The sequence below is a fragment of the Diadema setosum genome, chromosome 8, assembly GCF_964275005.1.
Source record: "Diadema setosum chromosome 8, eeDiaSeto1, whole genome shotgun sequence".
Taxonomy (NCBI): domain Eukaryota; kingdom Metazoa; phylum Echinodermata; class Echinoidea; order Diadematoida; family Diadematidae; genus Diadema; species Diadema setosum.
This window is the reverse complement of record NC_092692.1, coordinates 18,253,930-18,275,520: the sequence shown is the minus strand read 5'-3', so window position 1 is coordinate 18,275,520 and position 21,591 is coordinate 18,253,930. Positions and strand designations below refer to the sequence as shown.

The following is a 21,591-nucleotide window of genomic DNA, read 5'->3' as shown; positions in this document are numbered from 1 at the left end:
CACATTTTTTGTGTAAATATTCTTTTTAGTGTCGTGAGCAAATATAAGAGAAAAAAATTGTGCCATTAGAAAAAATTTCTTAAGTATTTTATTGTTTTTTGAATTTCTTATGTATTTCTTTGTTTTTTCGACTTTATGTTTTTCATTGTTTTTTCTATGAAACTTGTCCGCGACATTGTTCCGAACAAGAAAATATGTTAATAATTGATTTTAATCAATAAAACCCCAAAATAATCATGCTTTTAAGAAATCTGCCTGTAAGCACAGTTTGCATTGAAATTGTACACGAATTCACGTTTTTGAGCAATTTTTGGTCTGACATGCACGTACATATTTATGCGCTACTTCAGAACCGCGCACCCGGGCATCGCAAATTTGGTGTCAAAAGATGCGGGAGACTCGAAAGAAAAAAGTCATGAAACGTCGCGGCGATAGCTTTTCGCGTTAGCGATACATCGCGCGGAACGTCGAGGGGGGGGCCTCGGAGGCCCCCCCCGGCCTAGTTAGGGTTAATATGGCCTGTGTTATAAATGAGGTGGCTTAGTGATAATTGCGCTTTGACCATTGTCTTGCCTGCAGATGGCCCTCATTTCTAAGGTCTCAAGTGTGTAGCTGCCAATAATATGTTTTCACAATAACTAGGCTTTCTTGTTTTTTATTTTTTTAAATAAATAGGGAAATGTGCTCTTGCCATGATTTTTTTTTCTGAAATTAGATCTAGCATATCTAGTATCAGCAAAATTCAAACTAATAAGTAAAATGCAAATTTTTTATTTTCAAAGCATGTATGTATATTTTTTATCCCATGCATCAGTATGTCTTTTGATGTGTAGAGGTTAACAGTCCTGTTGGTTATATGGGTTCCAGCACATTGACATGAGATGTCATCTCTCTCAACTCTATTTTGATTTGTTTCAGGCCAAGTCGGCGCTGAACCTCAAGATGTTGAAACAGATGCAGGAGGAGAGGGAGGACAGTAACTCGCCTGAGAAGGAGTCAGTGGAGATCAAACAGACCAGCAAGACACACAAGAGGCCACAGCACTCGCATCCTGAGAGGTAAGTCCAGATAGAAGTAGGAAAAGTTTCAGGATGGCCTCGATCGACTCCTTAGTGTGCTTTGAGTTTAACTTGGTTGGTTAGAGTTGAGAGTTTTATCTGAATTCAGACTTTTTAGCTGTGCCCAAAACCCACTTTTCAGACTTTTTACAGTTCAAATGCATTGAAATGTACACTGTTTAAGGCACTTCAAACCTTTTTCCCTCCCAAGTTTCAGATTTTGTCAGACTCTTTTGTGCAAGCACTCTCTCACACCCCTCGTTAATAGTTATGTCATGCATCCAATTATATGCAATGTGCAGCATAACTATATTTGTGTAGTGACAAAGTTCTGGGAATGCAAGGTGTGTTCTACGTGAGACAACTGCATTTTTCAGAACTCTCGCAGAGTTTAGAGTTTTGCTACGGTCATTATGTAGGGCCTATAGTTTACAGGGCAAGGATAACTGGTAAAACATTGCCCATGGGATAAAACCAGGAGTTACACATCAGAAATACAACTTTTTGGTTTTGTTTTGCGAGAAAAGTGTCAAGATTTACTAATGATGTGAGCTATGCTCTCTATCTCTCTCCAAACATAGCAAACCCAGCAACAGTCAGCCCAGGGTGTTCCAGCCCAGTCCCAGGACTCGCCAGCTGAGAGAGGGATCTGTACCAATGGTGATGGTCCAGTCTCCTACGACCCCGCCCATCACGAAGCATGAGAGCCTTGTGGACCTGAGCAATGCTGGGGGCTCTCGGCACCCCGCCAAGCGGCCGTACACCCCTCCCAACGGAGTGCTGGCCCACCCCGTCAGGTCGTTCCACGAACTTAACCTCAGCGAGTCGGAAGGGGATGTGGGACGGAAGGAGATCATCCAGCGGACAAAGAATATTGCAGCCGTGGCTGCCCGCAAGAGGACATCCCAGAAGGCCTCGGAGAAGATTGGGAGGCCCGAGAAGCAGAGTTTGCAGGAGCGCGGAGGGTTCATGGCGCTGCGGACTGTCACAGAGACGACAGAGCCCAGGAACCCCCACGAAAGCTTGCTGACGCACAGTAGACTCTCGCAGGTCAGCCGGACACATTTCGCCGGCTCACCCATTGGATCACATGTGAGTGACCAGGACGACCTGTCCTCAGTGCGGTCATTTGAAACCAGGTCACATGGTGGTGCAGACAGTCTGAGTATTGCCGGCCGAAAGCCTTCTCAAAAGGCATACTCGAGGAATAGCTTGGCAGATAGGAGGCGAGGCAGAAACTCTCTTGAAGTAAGTAGTTCTGTTTGCTGCTATCCCCTCACAAATTAATCAATTCTTTGCTAATTAGAGAACAGCTTGTCTGTGGATCCAGCATATCTTTGTCTAGTCTGTGTTCATGCACTCAGAAATGCAAGTTGATGTTAGTCTTTACTTTCTCTGTTCATGCACCCAGAAATACAAGTTGATGTTAGTCTTTACTGTCTCTGTGTTTGCTTCCTTTGGGTTGTGTGATGTGATATCTTGTCAAAATCTGTTTATGTCTTCAGAAGGGTCATGAAGAAAGAAAGAGGTTGAGAAAAGAAAAAAGACATTTGTTCCAATCCACATACCAGCTACAAGGAATATACAATGCAAGAACAAACTCTGTCACAATATCGAGTTCCCACCGTGTATGATATTAGACAATGTAGTGATACTAAAATGGCTGAGTATTTCTTAATGCCTCTCTGATTTTCCACAATGTTTCACTGCAGTGTAACATTTGCTTTCTCTGTTTGCATTCATCTTTTCAACACATGCTCCTTTTTACTTGCTTGACAAATTTCTAGCTGCTTGATACCTGTGCAAATGACAATCTAAATCTTGTGAAAAATAAGGATTACAGAAGGGAACACCTTGTGTAAGATGTCTCATGTTATCAACATCCCTTGTATCTATCTTGGTCTATCATCTTTCAGGTGTCATACATTCCCAAGGCAACAGGTAGACGAGGCGGGGCGGTCAGTAAGATACCACCCCGCCGGGTCATCCCCCAGTCTACCCCCTACAATATCAATGGCGAGGGTACCAAGGCAACTAAGCGATATCCACAAGTCAACCATGCAGGTAAGAGGTCATTACATTCATGATAGAAGAAACACAAACCCGGGATGGGTGCTATGGCACAGTATGATGTCCAAGTTTAGTACTGGAGAGTATATCAAAATGTTGTGAGACATTGTTTTGCTTTCATGTTTGTTGAAAGAGGATATCACCTGTGATAAGTGCAGTGAAACATGCAAACTTTTGTTAAGACTAAATATTTGATGAACATATTCTTGACATGATTTTCACAGATGATGAATAGAAGTGTATTTCAAGAGTGGCCACCCACAGTTTTGCAGTGTGTATTGTGAAGCAACTAATAGATTACCAATCAATCAATTTAATGAAGTTAACTCTACACATTTGTTCATCTGTGCTAACGAGCATACGTTACGAGCATTAATTTCATGGCTCTCCCATTCTTGTTTCACAGGAGAGCAAGACATAGGTGAATACAGGAGCACCCCACCCACCACAGTTCATCAGATTGGAGCTGAAAAGGGCAAAGGTCACACAGTCGTCAGGAGATACAAAGGTGGGTGGAATCCCAGCACAGAGTTCTTGAGACAAACCCTGTCACCAAAGTCTATTATCCTGCTTCCTCATTTTGCAACACTAGCACTTTTATATCTACGTGACCCATGCTTTCTTTTTGGCATAGTATTTCTCACGCGATGAAAAAATTGACTCGGGCTGAATAGGCCTCCTCTTATTCTTATCCGCACCCCTCAATAAGAAACAACAACCAAACGAAACAAAGAAGAAAATATTGCATAAACCTAGCTACACAAGTTGTCGAGGATTCACTATCAATTTCTTGTTTTATGTAGAATGAGATTGATGCCCATTAATCCATTGAGGACAGGCTGATTTTGCTACAACACGCATATGTATCCAAATTGGATCTGTTTCAAGCTAATGATTGTAGTGGAATAATTAAATTGTGGATGGAAAATGATTTAGAGTGTGTTGTATAGTTTTGAAATGAAAAAGGAAAGGAGGATTAAACTGGTAAGTCATGGAAGAGGGGAGAAAGATTTGAATTTGGGACTTGCTCACACCACGCCATCTTGTGATCATAGCATCAGTCCGATACCTTGAATGTATGATTAGCTTGTGTGTCCGTCCATACTCTATTTGAACAAAGACTGATTTTGTCATCTCTCTTTCAAAGGCTCTCAACCGACTGGAAAGCTGCCAAACCATGACTCCTCGGAGTCCAGCACGCCCGTCCCTGCTGGCCCCAAATCCCGCGTCAGGCCCGTGGCGATCCCTTCCCACGTAAGGCGGGGCTCCCTCACCATTTCTGGACTCGCAGTGCCCCGAAAGAACGTTTCGGTCGGGAGGCGCCTCTGATTTTCTCCGTTGCCCAACTCACTAGCTTACCTCTCGCTCAACGCATGTAGGAAAACTGCAAAATTACTTATATCTACAACTGCCTTCCAAGGTTCAGAGAAGACTTTCACCTTGTATTTTAACCCACTTCAGTGGATGCATGAAAAATACCTTGAAGTTTTGGCCAGCTGCTTTGTTTTCTAATATGTTTTACAATGTCTAGAATGATATACCTGAAATTGTTTCATTGATGGTACGTGCACCACACACCCATCTGTGGATGTTGCAGTCTGCACTTTTATGATTGGACGGATTCCTTCGGCATAGCCTGTAAAGTCACGGAATGCAGTAGCTGATGGTTCCACTGTGTGGAATCAGAGTTTGGATGATTGCAAGGATTCAGAGACAACCTGTGTATATATATATAAGGAGGATAGAATACAGCATCAAGAGGCAGGAATAGGAATTCACCTTAGAGACTTACCTTAAATCCCCCAAGATTATGTGTTTACGAGTATCACCGACATCACAATTTATTTACTAATCAAGAAATATGTGCTACACCTGTAGTGCCAAATTGATATTTCAGAGATAATTTGATAGTGGTATTGAAATGTACAGAACAAATCACAGTTGCTGCCATCGTACCGAGCCCTGATTATTACTTTCATTTTCAACTTATTTGGATATTATCAGTATTAGCAAGTAAATGAACAATATGTCTTTCAATTTCTGACAAGTTCTTTTGTTCAATCATGGCACTCAAATCATTCCTGCTTTTTGATTGGATCACTTTTTATCAGCTTGCCAGCAAATCAAAGCTCCAAGCTTACACAAATTTTATTGAAATAGTTTTATCCGCCATGTATATGTTTTAGTGCCTATCTGTAAGAAAGTTGGGAAAATAAAATTGATTTGTTCTTGCCTACGATGTATTTGAATATCATATTTCATGATTGCCTTTATATACAATGTACATGTATATACATATATAATTATGTCTTTATAGTTGATCAGATGTCAGTTGTAAATATCTAACAAGTGTTGATTTCATAAGAATAGTCACTGACATTCTTGTATTTTTAAAAATTTCATCTTTATAGCTGTCTGATCAAATTCCACTGAAAACCATCTAAATATAGAAGTAAAAAACAAACAGGCTCCTAAATGTCTGTATCACAAGATCATGTCGAATAATAATCAGGATATTCCTAACACAGGCTTTTGGTGACCAACTGTAATCATGACATGGTTGTGATTCATTTCTTATAAATGCCCGAGTAACCTGCAGCTGTCCGCTGAATTCAGTTTGTAAATCTCACTGATTGAACCGAAATGTGTTCTTACAGTTCCACCAATGCGAGCTGATTTCTCCAGATCTGGATGTCATTTAATGATATGAAATGATGGGAGTTGCAGAAGAACATATCTGTTATAGCAGTTTGTCTGCAGTTGTTACACGTCGTAAAGTTTTATCAAAGTCTTTCACAAAGATGTCATCTTGGTCCGATTCCCAGGAAACTGGTTTACGTATTTGTACATTTTCTGAACAGGGTGTGTATGTGCATCCTGGCCTATCACGTTTTCCATAATCATTGTTCAGCATTAGGAATCTGCGTTTCACGTAATTGGACTTTGAACTGTATAGGACTTATGTGTATCATGTTGCCTCTCAACTTTCAAACATATATTTTCCATTTTGCCAGCCGTTGATCAAACATTGGACATACTTTAATAGACACTACCATGGGGGTTTTAGAAGAAGGTATCACATTGTATTTGCTTATTTGGTGTTAGCTTGATCGGAGCTAGGGAGCAGTGTTGATAGTAACTTTGATGGAAAGTAAGGCAGAAACTTGGAAGGTTGTCCAGATGAAGTCAATAGACAGAGCCAAATCTTATTGAAGCACTGATGTGGAAATTGCTTTTTTTTTTAATGTTTTACATCTTTGTTTCATCAAAGCATAGTATGCATGCATGCAAATTCAACTGAGTATGATGAGTTTTGACATTATGAAACACAGAACGGAATGACAAGATTTACGGATGAATCGTTTTCAGATGGGCCCGATATTGGATCAAAATAATTTCTGCTTTTGTGCCTTTTCTGATGTGATTTTAGAGTTGAGAGGGCTACAAATTTTCTTGCAACAGATGGCAGTAGCATTATTTTTGCCAGCCCTTATGAATTTCACCAAACTTGGTAAAAAGTTGACTCTTAGTAACAAAATAGCATGTGTCATACAGTGCACTCCCGTTACAACGAACATGGTTATAACGAAATTTCGTCATAACGAAGTAAAACTTCTGGTCCCAAAATGTGTTATGGTACAAAATTCGCTTATAACGAAGACGGTTATAACGCAATTTTCGTTATAACGAAGTCTTTTCCGAGCGCCACTGACAAAGAAAAACAAAAGAAATGTGCTCTGTTATAACGAAATGCGAATTGCTTTCGAAAATACGTAGCGGAACAGGCATTAGTAGCGTCTCTGTACGGGCGAATGCTTCACATCACTGTGTGTTCGCTCCTTGTGTCACGCACAGTTTTTGAGGGGAACTTGCGTTTAATATTGTAATACAATAATCCCATCCCATTTCACATAGATTTCCAGTGTATGATGAGTATTCAGCAATGCGTGGTTTCCTTGTTTTCGTTATATATTGTATTTGTTCGGTTATAACGAAATTTCGTTATAATGAAAGAAAACTGCCGGTCTCGAGCATTTCGTTAGAACGGGAGTGCACTGTAATTGCAGTGATACCACCAGCTGCTGCAAGTATGAGAAATAACAGTGATTCTCTCCCCCTCAATTCACTTGAATATTTAATTTATCATTTCCATTATCCACTCTAGACATAAGATTCTGTGAGTTATTGTGACCCATTTTATGATGTTACAAAGAGCTTAATTCAGTTGTAAGAGCCCCATTATACTCTGTTGATTTTCTACCTTCAGGGTAAATTGTCTGTGTACTGATTTAGTGTAACTTTTGTGTAGCTGTTTTGTGTGGCAGAATCACTCTACAACTGCATCTTTTTCATGTTTTTCTGTATGTACAGACATTATTAGTGCCTTATATGATGTAGTCTCTTCCTTATCTTCTTCTTTCTCTCTTCGAGTGTGTGTCCCAGAGCAAGAAATATTTATTTCAGCTAGTTATTAAAATATGGCGGGAGTGTTAGAGATGTTGATGGATCGCGTTGGTTACATTTTGTATCTGATCCAAACTAACGATTACACTAACAATGTACAGGAGTCTGTTGAGAAGGAGATGAGGAGATACTGTCTTGGAAGGATTCAGAGGGTAGTCGTTGATTTCAGTCAAGGTGCCAAATAGATTATGCTCAGTGATTTTTGTTGTTATTGTCATCATGGTAGAGGAATTGCAGGTTGGCAGTCCTCGTACAAGTATATTGGACTAAATATTGGAGACAAAACATGGTAATACATGTTGATTGCTTACTTCATTTCATTTCCAGTGCTTGTGTATGTAGTTGAGAATTTCTGATGTGTTGTAGTACAGACAAAACAAAAGAGATAATACTCAGAGTGAAAAGTGTGTATGATTGAAAAATACATACATGCAGAAATATGTAAGCTGATTTATTATTGATATGTATCATAGTTTGTTTCAATGTGCATTGGAAAGGGTTATGTAGGTTCAGACTGACTGAATGTGCCATGTATAGGATTGTAGAAATACCATGGTCGGTTCCGTTCATGTACAGTGTAGATGGCGATGTTAATGTTTGCATTACTTACTCTATGAATGCGTCATAGTTTTGTGTGTGTTGGACAGAGCACATCGCCATAACCAAGTGACTGTACCCTGTGGCAGTCATCAACATTTCATGACTCTTGTAATGTCGTTGTGAGTTGTTGATGATTTTAAGGAACTTGTCGCTCAAATGCCTACTCAGCCTAGGGGAATGGCCACATTGACATAAACCATTAGCAGAGGTGTAAATATCTACTAAAACAGAAAATACATGGCTATTCGGGCGAGTATGAGATGGTACATGTGGTTTAAAATCACAGAGCACTTGAGATGAACAGTGCAACATTGGATAGGGCATGGTGACTTTCAGTGACAAGAGCTCCACCAATATGTACATTCCAACTGTGAATTTATGCCACAATTTTTAAAGATGATGTCAAATGGTAAGACCTGCTATGGTATACACTTCTTTTTGCAGTCCTTCTGTTGAAGAATATATCTTAAGAGTTCAATGAAAGGAATCCTAGAAGGCTAGATATGAGACTTCATACAATGATTTGCATACAGCATATTGGTACAGTCGTAAGTCGGTCAAGAAGTGATATTTCCTTATGATTCTGTCTTGGTATATTATTCAACTTTGTCTCATTTAGTCACCATCATGACTCATATTCTCTGTAGTGATCTGATCAACCTTTAAAAAGATTTGTTGGTCAAGAAAAAAAAAAAAATTGACGGTCAAAAGGAACTTCGTTTTGGAAAGCTCTGATGGGGGATCAGCATCTTGAAAGTATGCATTCTTCTTTCTTGTAGCAATCACACATGAAACCTGCTTGAACAACAAAGCATGATTGTTCCTGTGTTGCATGAACTATATACCTCTGATATCAGCTGTAATTGCATGCACCATTCATGTGTATGTGTTATACAACAGAACAAGACTACACGCACAAGGGATACTTATGTCCTAGATGCTGTGGCTTCATCGTATGTGCTGAAGGTGAAAAAAGAGGAAGACATTTACTACAATACCTTTTCTTTTCTAGTATAAAATGGCAATTTTAGACAATTACTATTAGCTAAATCACAGCTTTGATTCCTAGATGGATGGACTCATGAGAGTAAGTGTCTGTCAAATGAAAAGAAAGAAAGATTTTCTCACTTCCAGTCATTATCATTTCCTCATTTTCTTCCTCGATATGAATTCTGTCTTTTCATCAGTTGGTCTTCACATCTCTGCTTCCATTTAATCCTGTCTTTGTACTAAAACACTGTCTCCAACAGTACTGAATGATAGAAATTTTACATGAGACAATTCATAGTGGCATACCATCTAATTGCATGTTGAAGTGATTCTTTCTCAAGTCATAGAAACATTGCTTTCATCTGACAAAGTGCCGTAATATCATCTGACACCTTGAACTTGTGTACATATGTATGTGTATTCAGAATTCATTTCAAAATGTTGGAATTGCCTTGGGAACAAATATATTGTATGAATATGTGACATTAAGGCTGAACATTGCACCAAGTTCTTCTTTCGGTCACAATAAAAATGCTGCCCTTCATAGGTAAACTGTAGTTGTAGACTTCAGGATCAACAAACTTCATTCCCGAGTTGACAAAAGTATGAAGGATCATGTTTCTCTATTCTAAGCATCTGTAGTAGCTTAAATATTTCTATGAAATAATAATGAAAAAAGAAATGTATCAAATGTAAATAAAGAGAACATTCCAAAACAGGAAAACCTGTTGAGTTTGAAGTATTTGTAGTGTGTGAGGGTATATATGTGTATGTGTGTGTGTGTGTGTGTGTGTGTGTGTGTGTGTGTGTGTGTGTTTGTTTGTGTATGCTGTGAATGCATAAATGCAAGTTCTTTTAATTGGGTAGACACATATGAAGTACACCCAGATAAACAAATGCCTTATACTTTTTTTCTTTTTTTTTTAAATGTAGAAATAAAAATTTTATTTTCACTTTTCTTCCATCACCAGCCATAGAAATGTCAAGTTTGAGTGTTACAAAATATACTGAAAATTTCACATCCGAATCTAAAATCTTTCCTTCCAGCAATGTGGATGACAAAACTGTCAATGTTGACGAAACAGCATTATCGCTGCTACTAACGTGATCATAGAAGAAAGAAAAATGTGATTATGAATATACATGTACATTACACGTGTTTATAGGAAGTTGTTCAAAAAAAAAAGAATTACGATGAAAGTTCTAAAACTTGTATCATCTGGCCATCTGGACTTGGGGAAGAATTCACGGAGGGGGCGGCTGGGCTGCCCGACTGATCCAAAGTCACTTTTTCACCTCAGCCGCCCGTTTGGAAAGAAGGGCGGTATCACTACGTCTATTGTCTGTCAGAGCTGAAAAGTGACTTGGATGAGTCGTGAAACTGTTGAATTCTCTCTGTGGCATTTATCGTACATTTTGGTCTACAAGGCTGAGCAAGTCATCACACTTTTTAACTTCCTGCATGAATCGAAATCGCAGTTGATAAGATATTGGTGAAGGCAACAATTTCAATCATTTTCACGCTGATCCTTTTACTATTTGGATGTGATGAACACAGGCTTATCACAGAAATGTTTAAAACTGAGACTACGCCATTGTAATACCAATCATACACATACTTCAGGAGTGGGCGCAGTTTAGTCAAACATCTTAAAGCAGCATCAAGAATAAATAAATGAATAAATAAATAGATAAAAAAATAGAATGTAAACAACTCACAAAAATAACAAAAGCGCAAGAAAGCATCAGCGTTTCTATTTCCTGTGTATGCATTTTTAAACTTTAGCCTACATATTTTATGAAAATAAACGTTCCATCAATTACTATTTGGTATTGTGATATCAAATAAAGCATACAGAAGTTTCCATACTTCTTTAAGAATCATGCTAGAGAATCGTGCTAGCACTTACTGTATTACTGGCATTACTTATAAATCGATTTATCAACAAAGATATTCAGCATTACTTACTGAACTATCATGTAATATTTACTTTTTTTTCACACAAAAGCCAATGCATCATGGATTTGGTTTTGGTGGTGATATCAATCGACGTAATTGCACTGTACATTTATCATGACGATAAAATTGTATGAAGAGTATGATTAACTAAGACAGGGAAATCATTAACTGTTCATAACATGATATTGACTGAAATATAAACAAAAACTCATAGCAAATTTTGTTTAAAGAAAGGATGAAGAAAAAGCAAAAATTACCTTCTTCATCTCCCTCATTCTGGGAAAGAGTAAACTTGAGGAAAAGAAACAGCAACACAGAAGTATTCCTTCATAATGTCACTATAAAGTCGTGTTCCCAGTTCGGTAATAGCATATATCTTAATTCTTGTCATCGCGATGCAAACATCTTCAGCCGTTGCCATGGTTACCTCCCAGGTACGACATCCCGAGTGAACCAATCGGGGACGATCTTGTAGCCATCTCTCCTCCGCACCTCGAATCGCCTCTCCTCAAGGCGTTTGGCCAGCTCGGACCACGGTAGGCATACCCTGGGCACCTCCTCCAGAATCAGATGATAAACGACGCTAAAACGAATAGGACACAATGTTAAATTTTATCAGATACTGTAAACGTCCATAATTTTCGTGCGATTACTTTTTCGCGCTGAGCGGCTCAAAGACACATTCGCGGGTTCTTGAATTCGCGCTACACGATTGTCAACCCATTCAAAATGTGCAGAGAAAATTGTGAAGATACTTTCGCGGATTTTAGAATTTGCGCTAGCCAAAAGTAGCATGAAATGCGCGAAAAATTACTGCATCGCGAAAATGTGTGCTTTTACAGCATGGTTATATCAAGGAGGTATGAGAGAACCTCCTTGGTTATATTAACGGGTATACTGACGGATTCAATGCAGAATCGGCATCCCCTGCAAACATGTCTTTTGTCCTCCCAAAACGATAAGCCTTAAGAGCCCAGGCATCTGTGTAGCTTAGCAAGCTTGTTCATCATTCAGTTACTAAATACTTAGTAGTCCCTCCAAAATTGACCAAATTGGTGAAGCGGCATAAGCCCACTCAGTTGTCAAGACCACAGTGACACTATGGATTAGGGGAGAGGATTAAGTAGTCTTTATTCACTGACAATTAGTTTGCGGACATCTTTGCCAATCAGCAAAGAACGTCATCTTGGGTGCCTGCTACTCGGCGAACAAAGCAAGGGTTCAAAAGCAATAACATGGCATTTCTTTTCAGTCCTCGCTGGACATATGATTTTGTGAGCTGCATAAGATGGGCGTCGTTTGGTTGCAGGCTTGACCTAATCTTTTTTATCCATCTCACGCTGATTATATTTCATATCTAATCACAAAACACGATCATTACCAAAAGAGCGCTTTGAAAGAAACGTCTAACATACGGAATAATCAATAAATCAAACTGAGAGAATTAAAGGAATTATGCTCTCTTTGACAATTTGTGTTATCTGAGTTTTCTTCATGATTTCAGATTTCATCGAGATTATGTTAAATATTGAGAAAAATAAATGTAATTTTCCTAATGCTCGTTCTAAAAGACGATGAAATGTCTCTTACCGTAAACAGTTTCGGAATTTTGAAAGTCTCTGCCATGTTGTGTTCTGGCAATACTCAGTGTTTACACTTCTAATATGACTTGACCGGATACATTCCTTAATTTAGACAAAATCTGCTATAACTCTGTTCAGCGTAAATATTTGCCACCGCCCTGTATGACAGTTTATAATAACATAAACGCTTAAAATCATGAAGTGTGATTTGCAGCATTTGACGGGGTGTATGTAATCATGGACCTAATATACATGGACTGTTCACGGCAGTCTTGTTTGATGTAATGATCGTCACCGACACATGATTATGTGCATCTTAATGAGTACATTCAGGTGTCTGGACAATAACGATTGTGTGATCATGTATCGTCACTAACAAAAGAATAGTTTCCCTCATTTCAGTCTTGTTTCGCTGATGTGCCTTTTTCAGACGGAAATGTCTTTGAATAAATACAGATGAGGAGGAGCAGCAAACCTGAGATCATGACAGATTTTATGTCAAAAGATGGGTAATTGTTGATTCGCACATTTTCGCACACGCATAAGACCTTGCCTAATGGCAAGATATACCTGGGGGTGTTTCATCAACGTTTGTCAGCGCTGACAATCACCATAGTAACAGTCAGTGACCAGAGCATCTCATCCAATCAAAACCAAGGATTTTGCTGAAATTGTCAGCGCTGACAACTAGTCAGCGCTGACAAACGTTGATGAAACACCCCCCTGTTCTCTACCATTACCGTCCCTTTTTGCTCTGGAATAAGCTGCGGAAAAGTGAAATATTTAGATCACAAATGACAATCATTCTGCCAAAATGTTAGCTTTCTTTTAAAAATTGCCTGCTTCTCCCAAGCGAAATTGTTCGAGGTATATGATTTCCTAACATACCCCACAACTGCACATTCACTTTACTTGATTTTGGTGAGTTATTTTCTTTTGCGCATATAGTTTTAGATTTCTCGAATCTCCGTCTTGTTCTTCTCCCGGCTTGCTGGCGGCGACGATCATGGGATCAAAGCAGTGAAGCATGCTAAAATGTCTTTGTGGCTCTTTTGAGATGTAAGGTGCATGAATTAATTAACGATACGATGAATGTCCATATGTATTAGGTCCATGATGTAATCGAATCGATATTAAAAGCATTTTTAGGTAAAGGTATGAAATAACGCAACGGGGAAAAAACAAACAAACACGTACGCACACATACACACACACACACACACACACACACACACACACATAATATTATACAAACCATTAAGGTTTGATAACTGACTAACCTTGGATCATCGATAGACACAATGCGCATGATTTCCGACAGAAGATTTGTCACGGCGGTGAAGTATCGATGTGGCTTCCACGGACACTTGAAAATAGAAACAGAATCTAGTTTGGTACACAAATTGATTTATAGTCAGTTAGACGAACAAAAAAAAAAAAGAAAAGAAAAAGAAAGAAGATCTGGTTCGATTACAAATTCATATCCAGCTATAAGGAAGCAGTTATGCTTGGTTCGTTATTCCGACCCATGCAAATTCCCTTTACCTCGATTCTGAAGTAGGGTTCGTTAATAAAAAAATGAAATAGGGTTCGTTACTCCGAAAATGAAATAATGTTCGTTAATCCACAAACGAAACGAGGGTGCGTATCCCAACGCACCTTATTTCATTCTCGGATAAACGAAGCTTTGGAATAAAATCATTTTCGGATTAACGAACCTTAGGAATATCAAACTTAATCATTTCGGATTAACGAACTTTCGGAATAACTAACCTTACAAAATGTATTTCACTTTCGCACTGACGTATTTTCAGAATAACAAACTTTTCTTCATTGTCGAATTTACGAACCTGCGGAATATGAACTGCAATTATCTTTTTTTTTTTTCGTGCAATGCCTCAAGCACTGATTACGCCCATGATTTTAATTCAATCCGGACTCACTCAAAAAAAAAAAAAGGTAAAAAAAAAAAACCAACAACGAAATAATACATGTTTATTTTCAGAATAATAGGATTCGTGTATCGACATGAAGTATACAAGCTTACAACCACTCAATGAAGATACACTGTATAGGAATAGATGTTCGTTAATAAAATAACCTGGAAAGCAAGGGACACGTAGGGTACGTAGGCCTATAAATTCTGCATCCCTACCAAGTCGATATCGGGAATGTCGTCCGTCTTGTATGTTTCTGCTCTAGTGATGACGTGTTGCGCGTCGTCCCGCCAACCCAGTATCACGCGCGGGATTCCCGCAATGTGATTCTGGGACCAGAACTGGAAGAGTTTCTTCCTGTATCAATGGGAGAGAATTAAGGTATGATAATTCACGTGAGTTTTATTCATTGACAATGTTATATTGTTATACCACTCTATTTGCAAAGCGGTTAGAGTTTCGCTCGGCTATCCTTTCGTACCTTGACCGGGAAGTGTCGTCTCTGCTTCGTCAGTGAGCACTGGAACCGACAATGGCACCGTCTGCTAGCTGGCAAGCGGACTATGACAAAATGACTTCATAATTGTTGCTCACGCGCCATGATTTCGTCTTTGTTTAATAGCCGCATGGAATGCGACAATTTAGTAATAAGTGAGTTCTTTTTTAACTTTGGTTAACAGCCTTTAAATATGCGATTATCACAATCTGCAAAATGTGTAATTGTGATTATTAGAAAACTTTCAAACAAAAAAGGAAGTCGAGAAGCGCTTTTTACGGTAACGCATTAAGCTTTCTGCCGGTTAACGAAGTCACTATGATGAAGATACATCCAGATATCAAGATAAATTATTAGTCTGTCGCGAGTTTGTTTGCTTGTTGTTGTTGTTGGTCACATTCCCGTGATGCTAAAAAGAAGATGCATGGGTTATATTGCTTTGGTAAAGCGGGTATTGACATCTCCCAAAATCGTTGCATCTGTTATTGAGTAACTTTTTTGAGAACTTGTCTATAACGAATCGCATCCAATATCATTATGCATTCGAGTTGTATATTACGATTGTCATTGTCAAAGCAACTTTACATCACCAGGATACGCAAGTGGAAAATGATTTGGTGTGGGAAATCTGCGATCGGTTTGTCAAATCAAAGTAAAACGGTCTGACCTGAAGAACGCCTTTGACTGTTGAATATCCGTTAGGCCGTTGAACTCGCGAGTCGTGCGAATGTTGACGTACTTGAGGTGCTGTGGTCGACGAAATGGAAGTGGAATCCGACCACGATCACGCTCCTCCGCGTGGACCTCGACGCTGAACATGAGACGAAAGTCCCCACATCGCGCTGCCATCACCGCTTCGTAAGCCAGGTTGTCATTGATCGGTAGACTTGTATCTGGTTTACTCCCATCCTCTGCGGGTGAATGAAGATTTGGAATCGTGGTCTAGACAGGTCTAGACAGTCTAGACAACTCCCGTGATAGCGAAGTCCTCGGGACCGGCAGTTTTCTTTCGTTATAATCATCGAAATTCTTTAGAGCAGAACAGTAAAGTATGTAAATATAAATAGATGATATTTTTTTTTACCTAAATTTTTACTTCGTTGTAACGAGAATCTCGTTATAACCGTGTCCGTTATAAATCGGGAGTAGGCTACACTGTAATAATCATATAGAACAAAATCATACAAATTATTTTGAGGAAAATAGAAAACGTCAGTGGAATAAAATGGAAATAGGGTTAAAAACAATATTTTCTCTGTACAAAATGTATGCGATTTAATTCAAAATGTTGAAATCGTATTGAAAACGCGACTATAGAGATGGAAACGTGACGTGGCAATCTGGGTAGTAACTCTCTTTGGTTATAGTTATACTCATGGATATGGGATGTGCCATTAGTCATCGAGAGTTATCACCATTAATATTTGCAAAGTTAGGGATTAAAGTGGTACTTTTTTCTTCTTCTTAGAAGTTTGCCTATACTCATCCAGTGATGCGGTATACTTACCACTGGAACAGTACTGAGCGAATTTCTTCCCACTGTAGACCCGCATCCTGTGGGGATCGTTTTGATGTTCATGGTTCTGTAGATCAATCTGCTCGAGGTAGCAGGTGCCTCTAAATCGGGTGGCCAGGAATTCGAATCGACTATTCAAGTGTGCCGACTTCATCAAGTCATGGAGCGCGCCACGTCTGGTGATAAAATCTACCGACAACCTGTATTTATGCATAATTAAATAGCAGAGAAGCCGGAACGAACAATTTAAATACAATGTACATACTTTTTTTTTTATTATTCACGGGATCGATGACGAGCCATATCAAAGTGTTTGATCTGTTAATTGTATATTTTGTAGTGATTTGAGACTACTGTTTATCTTCATTATCTACTTTATCTTCTGTTACAAGCGTAAGAAAAGGTTTATAGACTTATTTGGTTTTAAAACACTGTACATCTTTAACGGCCATAATCGGGGGCTTCGATCCGAAATAAGAAGAAAAGATAATTCAATGGGTTATGCGATGAGTCAGGCGCATTGCTGTGTCCGTGCATAACAAATTAATATTGTTAGGCATACCGAACAACCCCCCCCCCCCCTGTAAGTTATGACTGAAATAGAAATTAACGGAAAACCCCAAACAAACAAAAAACAGCACCAAAACCAAGCAAGTGAATTAAGGCCTATTCACAATTTCTGTTGTCATGTTAACGGCATTTGGTCCTACACTGCAGGTGAATTAGAATATTCTTTCAATCGAGATGAGGCTAATTCAGCGTTAGTTTGGATAATCGACGGGATAAATCATGTTGAACTGTCTAAAGAGAAGACAGCGTTCATATATTCTGTTTTACATATCACTCAGTAGGTCTGGGCCTATTCCGTTCAAGTAGGCATTCCTTTGTGATTTTTAAAGATTTGATCACATGTTTCTTTGTTGTTGTTTTTTCTTCCAATTGTTCCGAGCAAGGAAGGAAGGGGGGGGGGGGGGGGGTGGGGGGAAACTACTTGGTACTCGGAGAACGCAAACATCCGCGCCCGATTCCGCATGGTCATACAGCCTATTCTATCCATTAGAAAATCTCTAGGACCCTCATCCGGATCATTAATACACCTGATCATTACAACACCAATCATTAAATGAGTCACATTTTACCGCCACTGACCAAGGTATCTCCTGATTAAGATCTTCAGCAAAATCCGTTCGTATAACTTCACTACAAATCAAGCTTTCATAATCAACTGCTCACACTCACACTAGTCACAGGGCTATTTGAGCACATCAGAGACATCATTTCCAGAGAACCCTGCCAGTGTATCATATAATCTGCGTCCGAACAGTTTTTAACACCTTCCATCTGGCCACTGATTATCTGTTAAATTGTTACGACCTCAGAGACGCTATAGTGACTAAGATTGCATTATAATTACGAGATCCACAACAAACATATTACAACAGATCAGAAAATGTGACACAAATAATGGAAATGCATGACAGTGTACAAGACTCAGCTTCACAACATTTCATTGATCTTTTATAGACACAAAACAGGCCTATTGTCTAGTGCTGATTCCATTTCAAACTAAGAAAGCTAACCTCTTTTTCCCAGTCGAAGTGGTGATCAAACCTCTCTTCTCCAGCTCCCCAGAATGATCCCGTATCCACTTGAGTACGACGTCGAGCGATTTTACCTCGCTTTCGACGTCGTCCGACGGTACAGGACTAGCAGGGTGGTAGCGATCCACGAAGGCGGCGTGACCCTCCAAGAGATCGAAATGCGGCCGTGGGTCGGGCTTCACGAAGTACCTACGGTTGCGGTGATCGTCGCAGTAGTTTCGGTTCTCGTCGAGAGAGAAGTTCCCGAGGTGAACGTGGTCGCAAAATCCCACAGTGTGCTTAGCTTCCATTTTCAGATCCCGGGACGATGCTGAAACAGGTCTATCCATGACTCCGTCAATGCGTTTCGACGAGTAAGTTAGGCCTTCGTATTGCAATATAGCGGTAGCTGATTTTGTGTCAGCAACGATTTCATGGGAAGCTGGACCATAGACGAATAGCTTCGATCGGGATTTCACACTAACTAACTAACGTTAGTGGAGGATGCGTATCAATATAAACCTCGGCCTCGCAGCCGAAAAGCTCATCCGCGCTTTGGCGTCAAGATTTGTTCCAGAATCGCAGAAATTATCGGTTGCATCGACAAGCTAGTACCAACGACTTTGAGGTGATCACTTGTGCGCAATCGTTATTGTTGTATCTATAGGTACATGTCGTGTCCATGGGTGCACATAGGGATAGCAGGCCATGTGATGGAGATAACCACGGTAAACAACAACAACAACATGTTGATTTGGTTGTACTGTAATAATTTTGAAATCACTCTTTTGTTTTGTTGTTTTGTATATCGGGACATTGTTGGAGGCCCTATGTACATGGGGCTGTTATAGCGCGCCCAATACAAATTACGAGTACAAGCTATGTTTTGGTGCCACGCCCCCTTCAGTGTGGGCATTGCCATTGGGCCGAATGCATAAAACAAGCAATTGCTCGTAAGCAATTGCTTCAAGCAAAAGCACAAGCTTGTCTAGCAAAAGGTCTAGCTCAAGCAATTGCTTAAATCCATATGCATAACCTTTTGCTAGTGCTTATACCTTTTGCTTGTCCCGCACAAGCAATTGCTTGCGTTTCCAACAAAAGGGACGTCACGCCTGTGCGAACACAAGAACAAAGGCGAGTGTGGCAGCATGCATTTGAAAGGGCATGTGTGTGCAGAAACATTTCCTGACATAACAGAAGAGCTATGAAATGACACTCATAAATGCACACACAGACGCACACACACACAACTATACACACACTCGTATTACTGGCTGATTCCATCACTGTTTACAATAGCCCGCATCTGCCAGATCGCACGTGGAGAGACGTCTCCTTGCTCTCCACCGAAGTGAGACATCCTACCTGTTTTTCATCAAATTTTGCGTGCTAACCACTGGACATTCCCGTTGTTGAAATGAAAAATTTCTTACTCTACTTAAGAGTAATTTCTTGTAGATTTATACCACTCCTTCACAATTGTTGTCTTTCTTCCATGAATATGAAAATGATACTTAAAAGGGAACGTCCCAGATAAGCAAAAGCTCAAGCTCATTTTACAGAGCTTGGAAAATCGTAAGCAATTGCTAGCAAGAACTAGCAAAAGGTATGTTTTATGCATACGTTTTTAAGCAAATGCTTGGTCTCTAAGCAATTGCTTGCGGACAGCAAGCAATTGCTTGTACTTGCTAGCAAGAGCTTCTGCTCGCAAGCAATTGCTTGTTTTTATGTATACGGATTCGAGTAAAAGGCTAGCACAAGCAATTGCTAGCGTTTATGCATCCGGCCCACTGCGTTTGAAATTCCATAGACTGTATGTATGAGATACTTATGCATGTTAGTACACGCAGGCTTTAGTTTAAGCCTCTGTATTCAATTCTAGATTCTGTCGACTTGGTATTGAATAATATAAATTCACACTTGGAACTTGCCTGTTCCAAACAAGACAGTGGCCTCCATGCTTTGTCTATACATTGTCATTACACCACTTCTCATGTATCCATTAAATAGGTTGCATAGTAAAAAACGTTTTTGCAATCTCAAGAAATTCAAGGAAGTTGCTTTTCCTACTGACAGCATAGTTAATGAACTATTTTTTTTTTTAACCCGCTCTCTCCAAATAAGTCCCATAAGCAGGAATTTGCTTAGCATTCATGGGTTGTTGCCTTTGGGGTTGTTGCTTGGAAGGGCAAGTCTCTGACAAGCTTCATGACCATGAGGCAGTCTTTTGTGAAGAAAGCATGTGTGGAATTTGATACCGGAATGTAAGCCGTACAGGTGAATGACATTATTGTGTATTGTGGATCCTTTTCAACAACATGACAGTTAAAGCCATTTATGCAGCACTCGATGCAAATTACTACTTTCTGCTTGGCTGTTTAAACTCAACAGATCATTTTGGTTCCACCTCAGCCCTTCATTCATTTTGCAACACACTGTATATCACTTCCACTCATCTGCATGTAATATTTCTTTTTTGAGGGGACCTTGTCTAACAAGCTGTGCTTTCTCAAGGTCCCCCACGCAACATTCCATGTAAATATCAACCCTGTTCAATTTTTTTGTAATTATACTAAGCAATGTACTTGTCCCCACAAGGGGTTTGTGACACATGAGAATGGTGTGTGAAATAAATTGAATTGAATTGAATTATTCAAATTTTATGCATGCTTAGTTCACAACCACAAAGCTTTCCAGAGGCTTGCCCTACCTAGCAACAATTACGTGAGGTCCTGCCTATAGAACTTAACAAGAGAAAATAGGTGAATGAAATGCTTTGTTACTAGGCTGCAGGAAAAGAAACATCCATGAATTGTGATACATTACGAAAACAGTCTATTGAAAGATTTGTCCATGGTTCAGCCGTCATTGCAAGACCATTCTGGCAGACCATTTGTGACCATGAGTTTGAAATAGTTTATTCAATTCCATGCAATTTCCTTCTGGTGAACTAGTACATGGTAACTGCATAAAAATCAAGGACTTCACACACTGGAAACACAGCATAGCTAAATTCATGTATGATGTATGTGGGTTTGTTTGTTTGTTTCTGTGTGCTTGTGCATAAACAAATGAAAATTAACCAATCAGCATTTTTTTTTTTGAGTGCATGAATTTTTTGATAATTTTGCACGCAAGCCACGATTCACATAATTAAAATGAATGTGAAAGTTCTTGTCTACACTATATAAATTGAATGCCAGTGACAATTCACACACACACACCCACCCACAAACACACACCCACACACACACACACACACACACACACACACAAAAGGTCATGCTCCAAATAATTCTGGTTCTATAGTATATAGCGTAAAATGGCAGGGGACATG

At 39.5% G+C, this 21,591-nt stretch overlaps 2 protein-coding genes across 2 annotated transcripts in view; one reads left to right on the top strand and one right to left on the bottom strand.

Moving 5' to 3' along the window:
• Positions 1-5,584, top strand: part of LOC140231467 (kinesin-like protein KIF19) — a 33,089-nt gene extending 27,505 nt beyond the window's left edge. Inside the window, exons 14-18 of the mRNA XM_072311597.1 lie at positions 919-1,058; positions 1,640-2,306; positions 2,975-3,122; positions 3,535-3,636; positions 4,276-5,584. Coding sequence (XP_072167698.1) covers positions 919-1,058; positions 1,640-2,306; positions 2,975-3,122; positions 3,535-3,636; positions 4,276-4,457 — 1,239 coding nt within the window. The 3' untranslated portion in view covers positions 4,458-5,584. The remainder of the gene's footprint in view (positions 1-918; positions 1,059-1,639; positions 2,307-2,974; positions 3,123-3,534; positions 3,637-4,275) is intronic.
• A 4,557-nt stretch (positions 5,585-10,141) lies between these two features.
• On the bottom strand, positions 10,142-18,733 carry LOC140231629 (decapping and exoribonuclease protein-like). Its single transcript, XM_072311780.1, has 6 exons — positions 18,255-18,733; positions 16,666-16,874; positions 15,826-16,069; positions 14,881-15,019; positions 14,006-14,091; positions 10,142-11,725 (listed from the first exon to the last, which is right to left on the bottom strand). The coding sequence occupies exons 1-6, from the start codon at positions 18,602-18,604 to the stop codon at positions 11,566-11,568; spliced, it is 1,188 nt and encodes a 395-aa protein (XP_072167881.1). The 5' UTR covers positions 18,605-18,733; the 3' UTR covers positions 10,142-11,565.
• Positions 18,734-21,591: the final 2,858 nt, after the last annotated feature.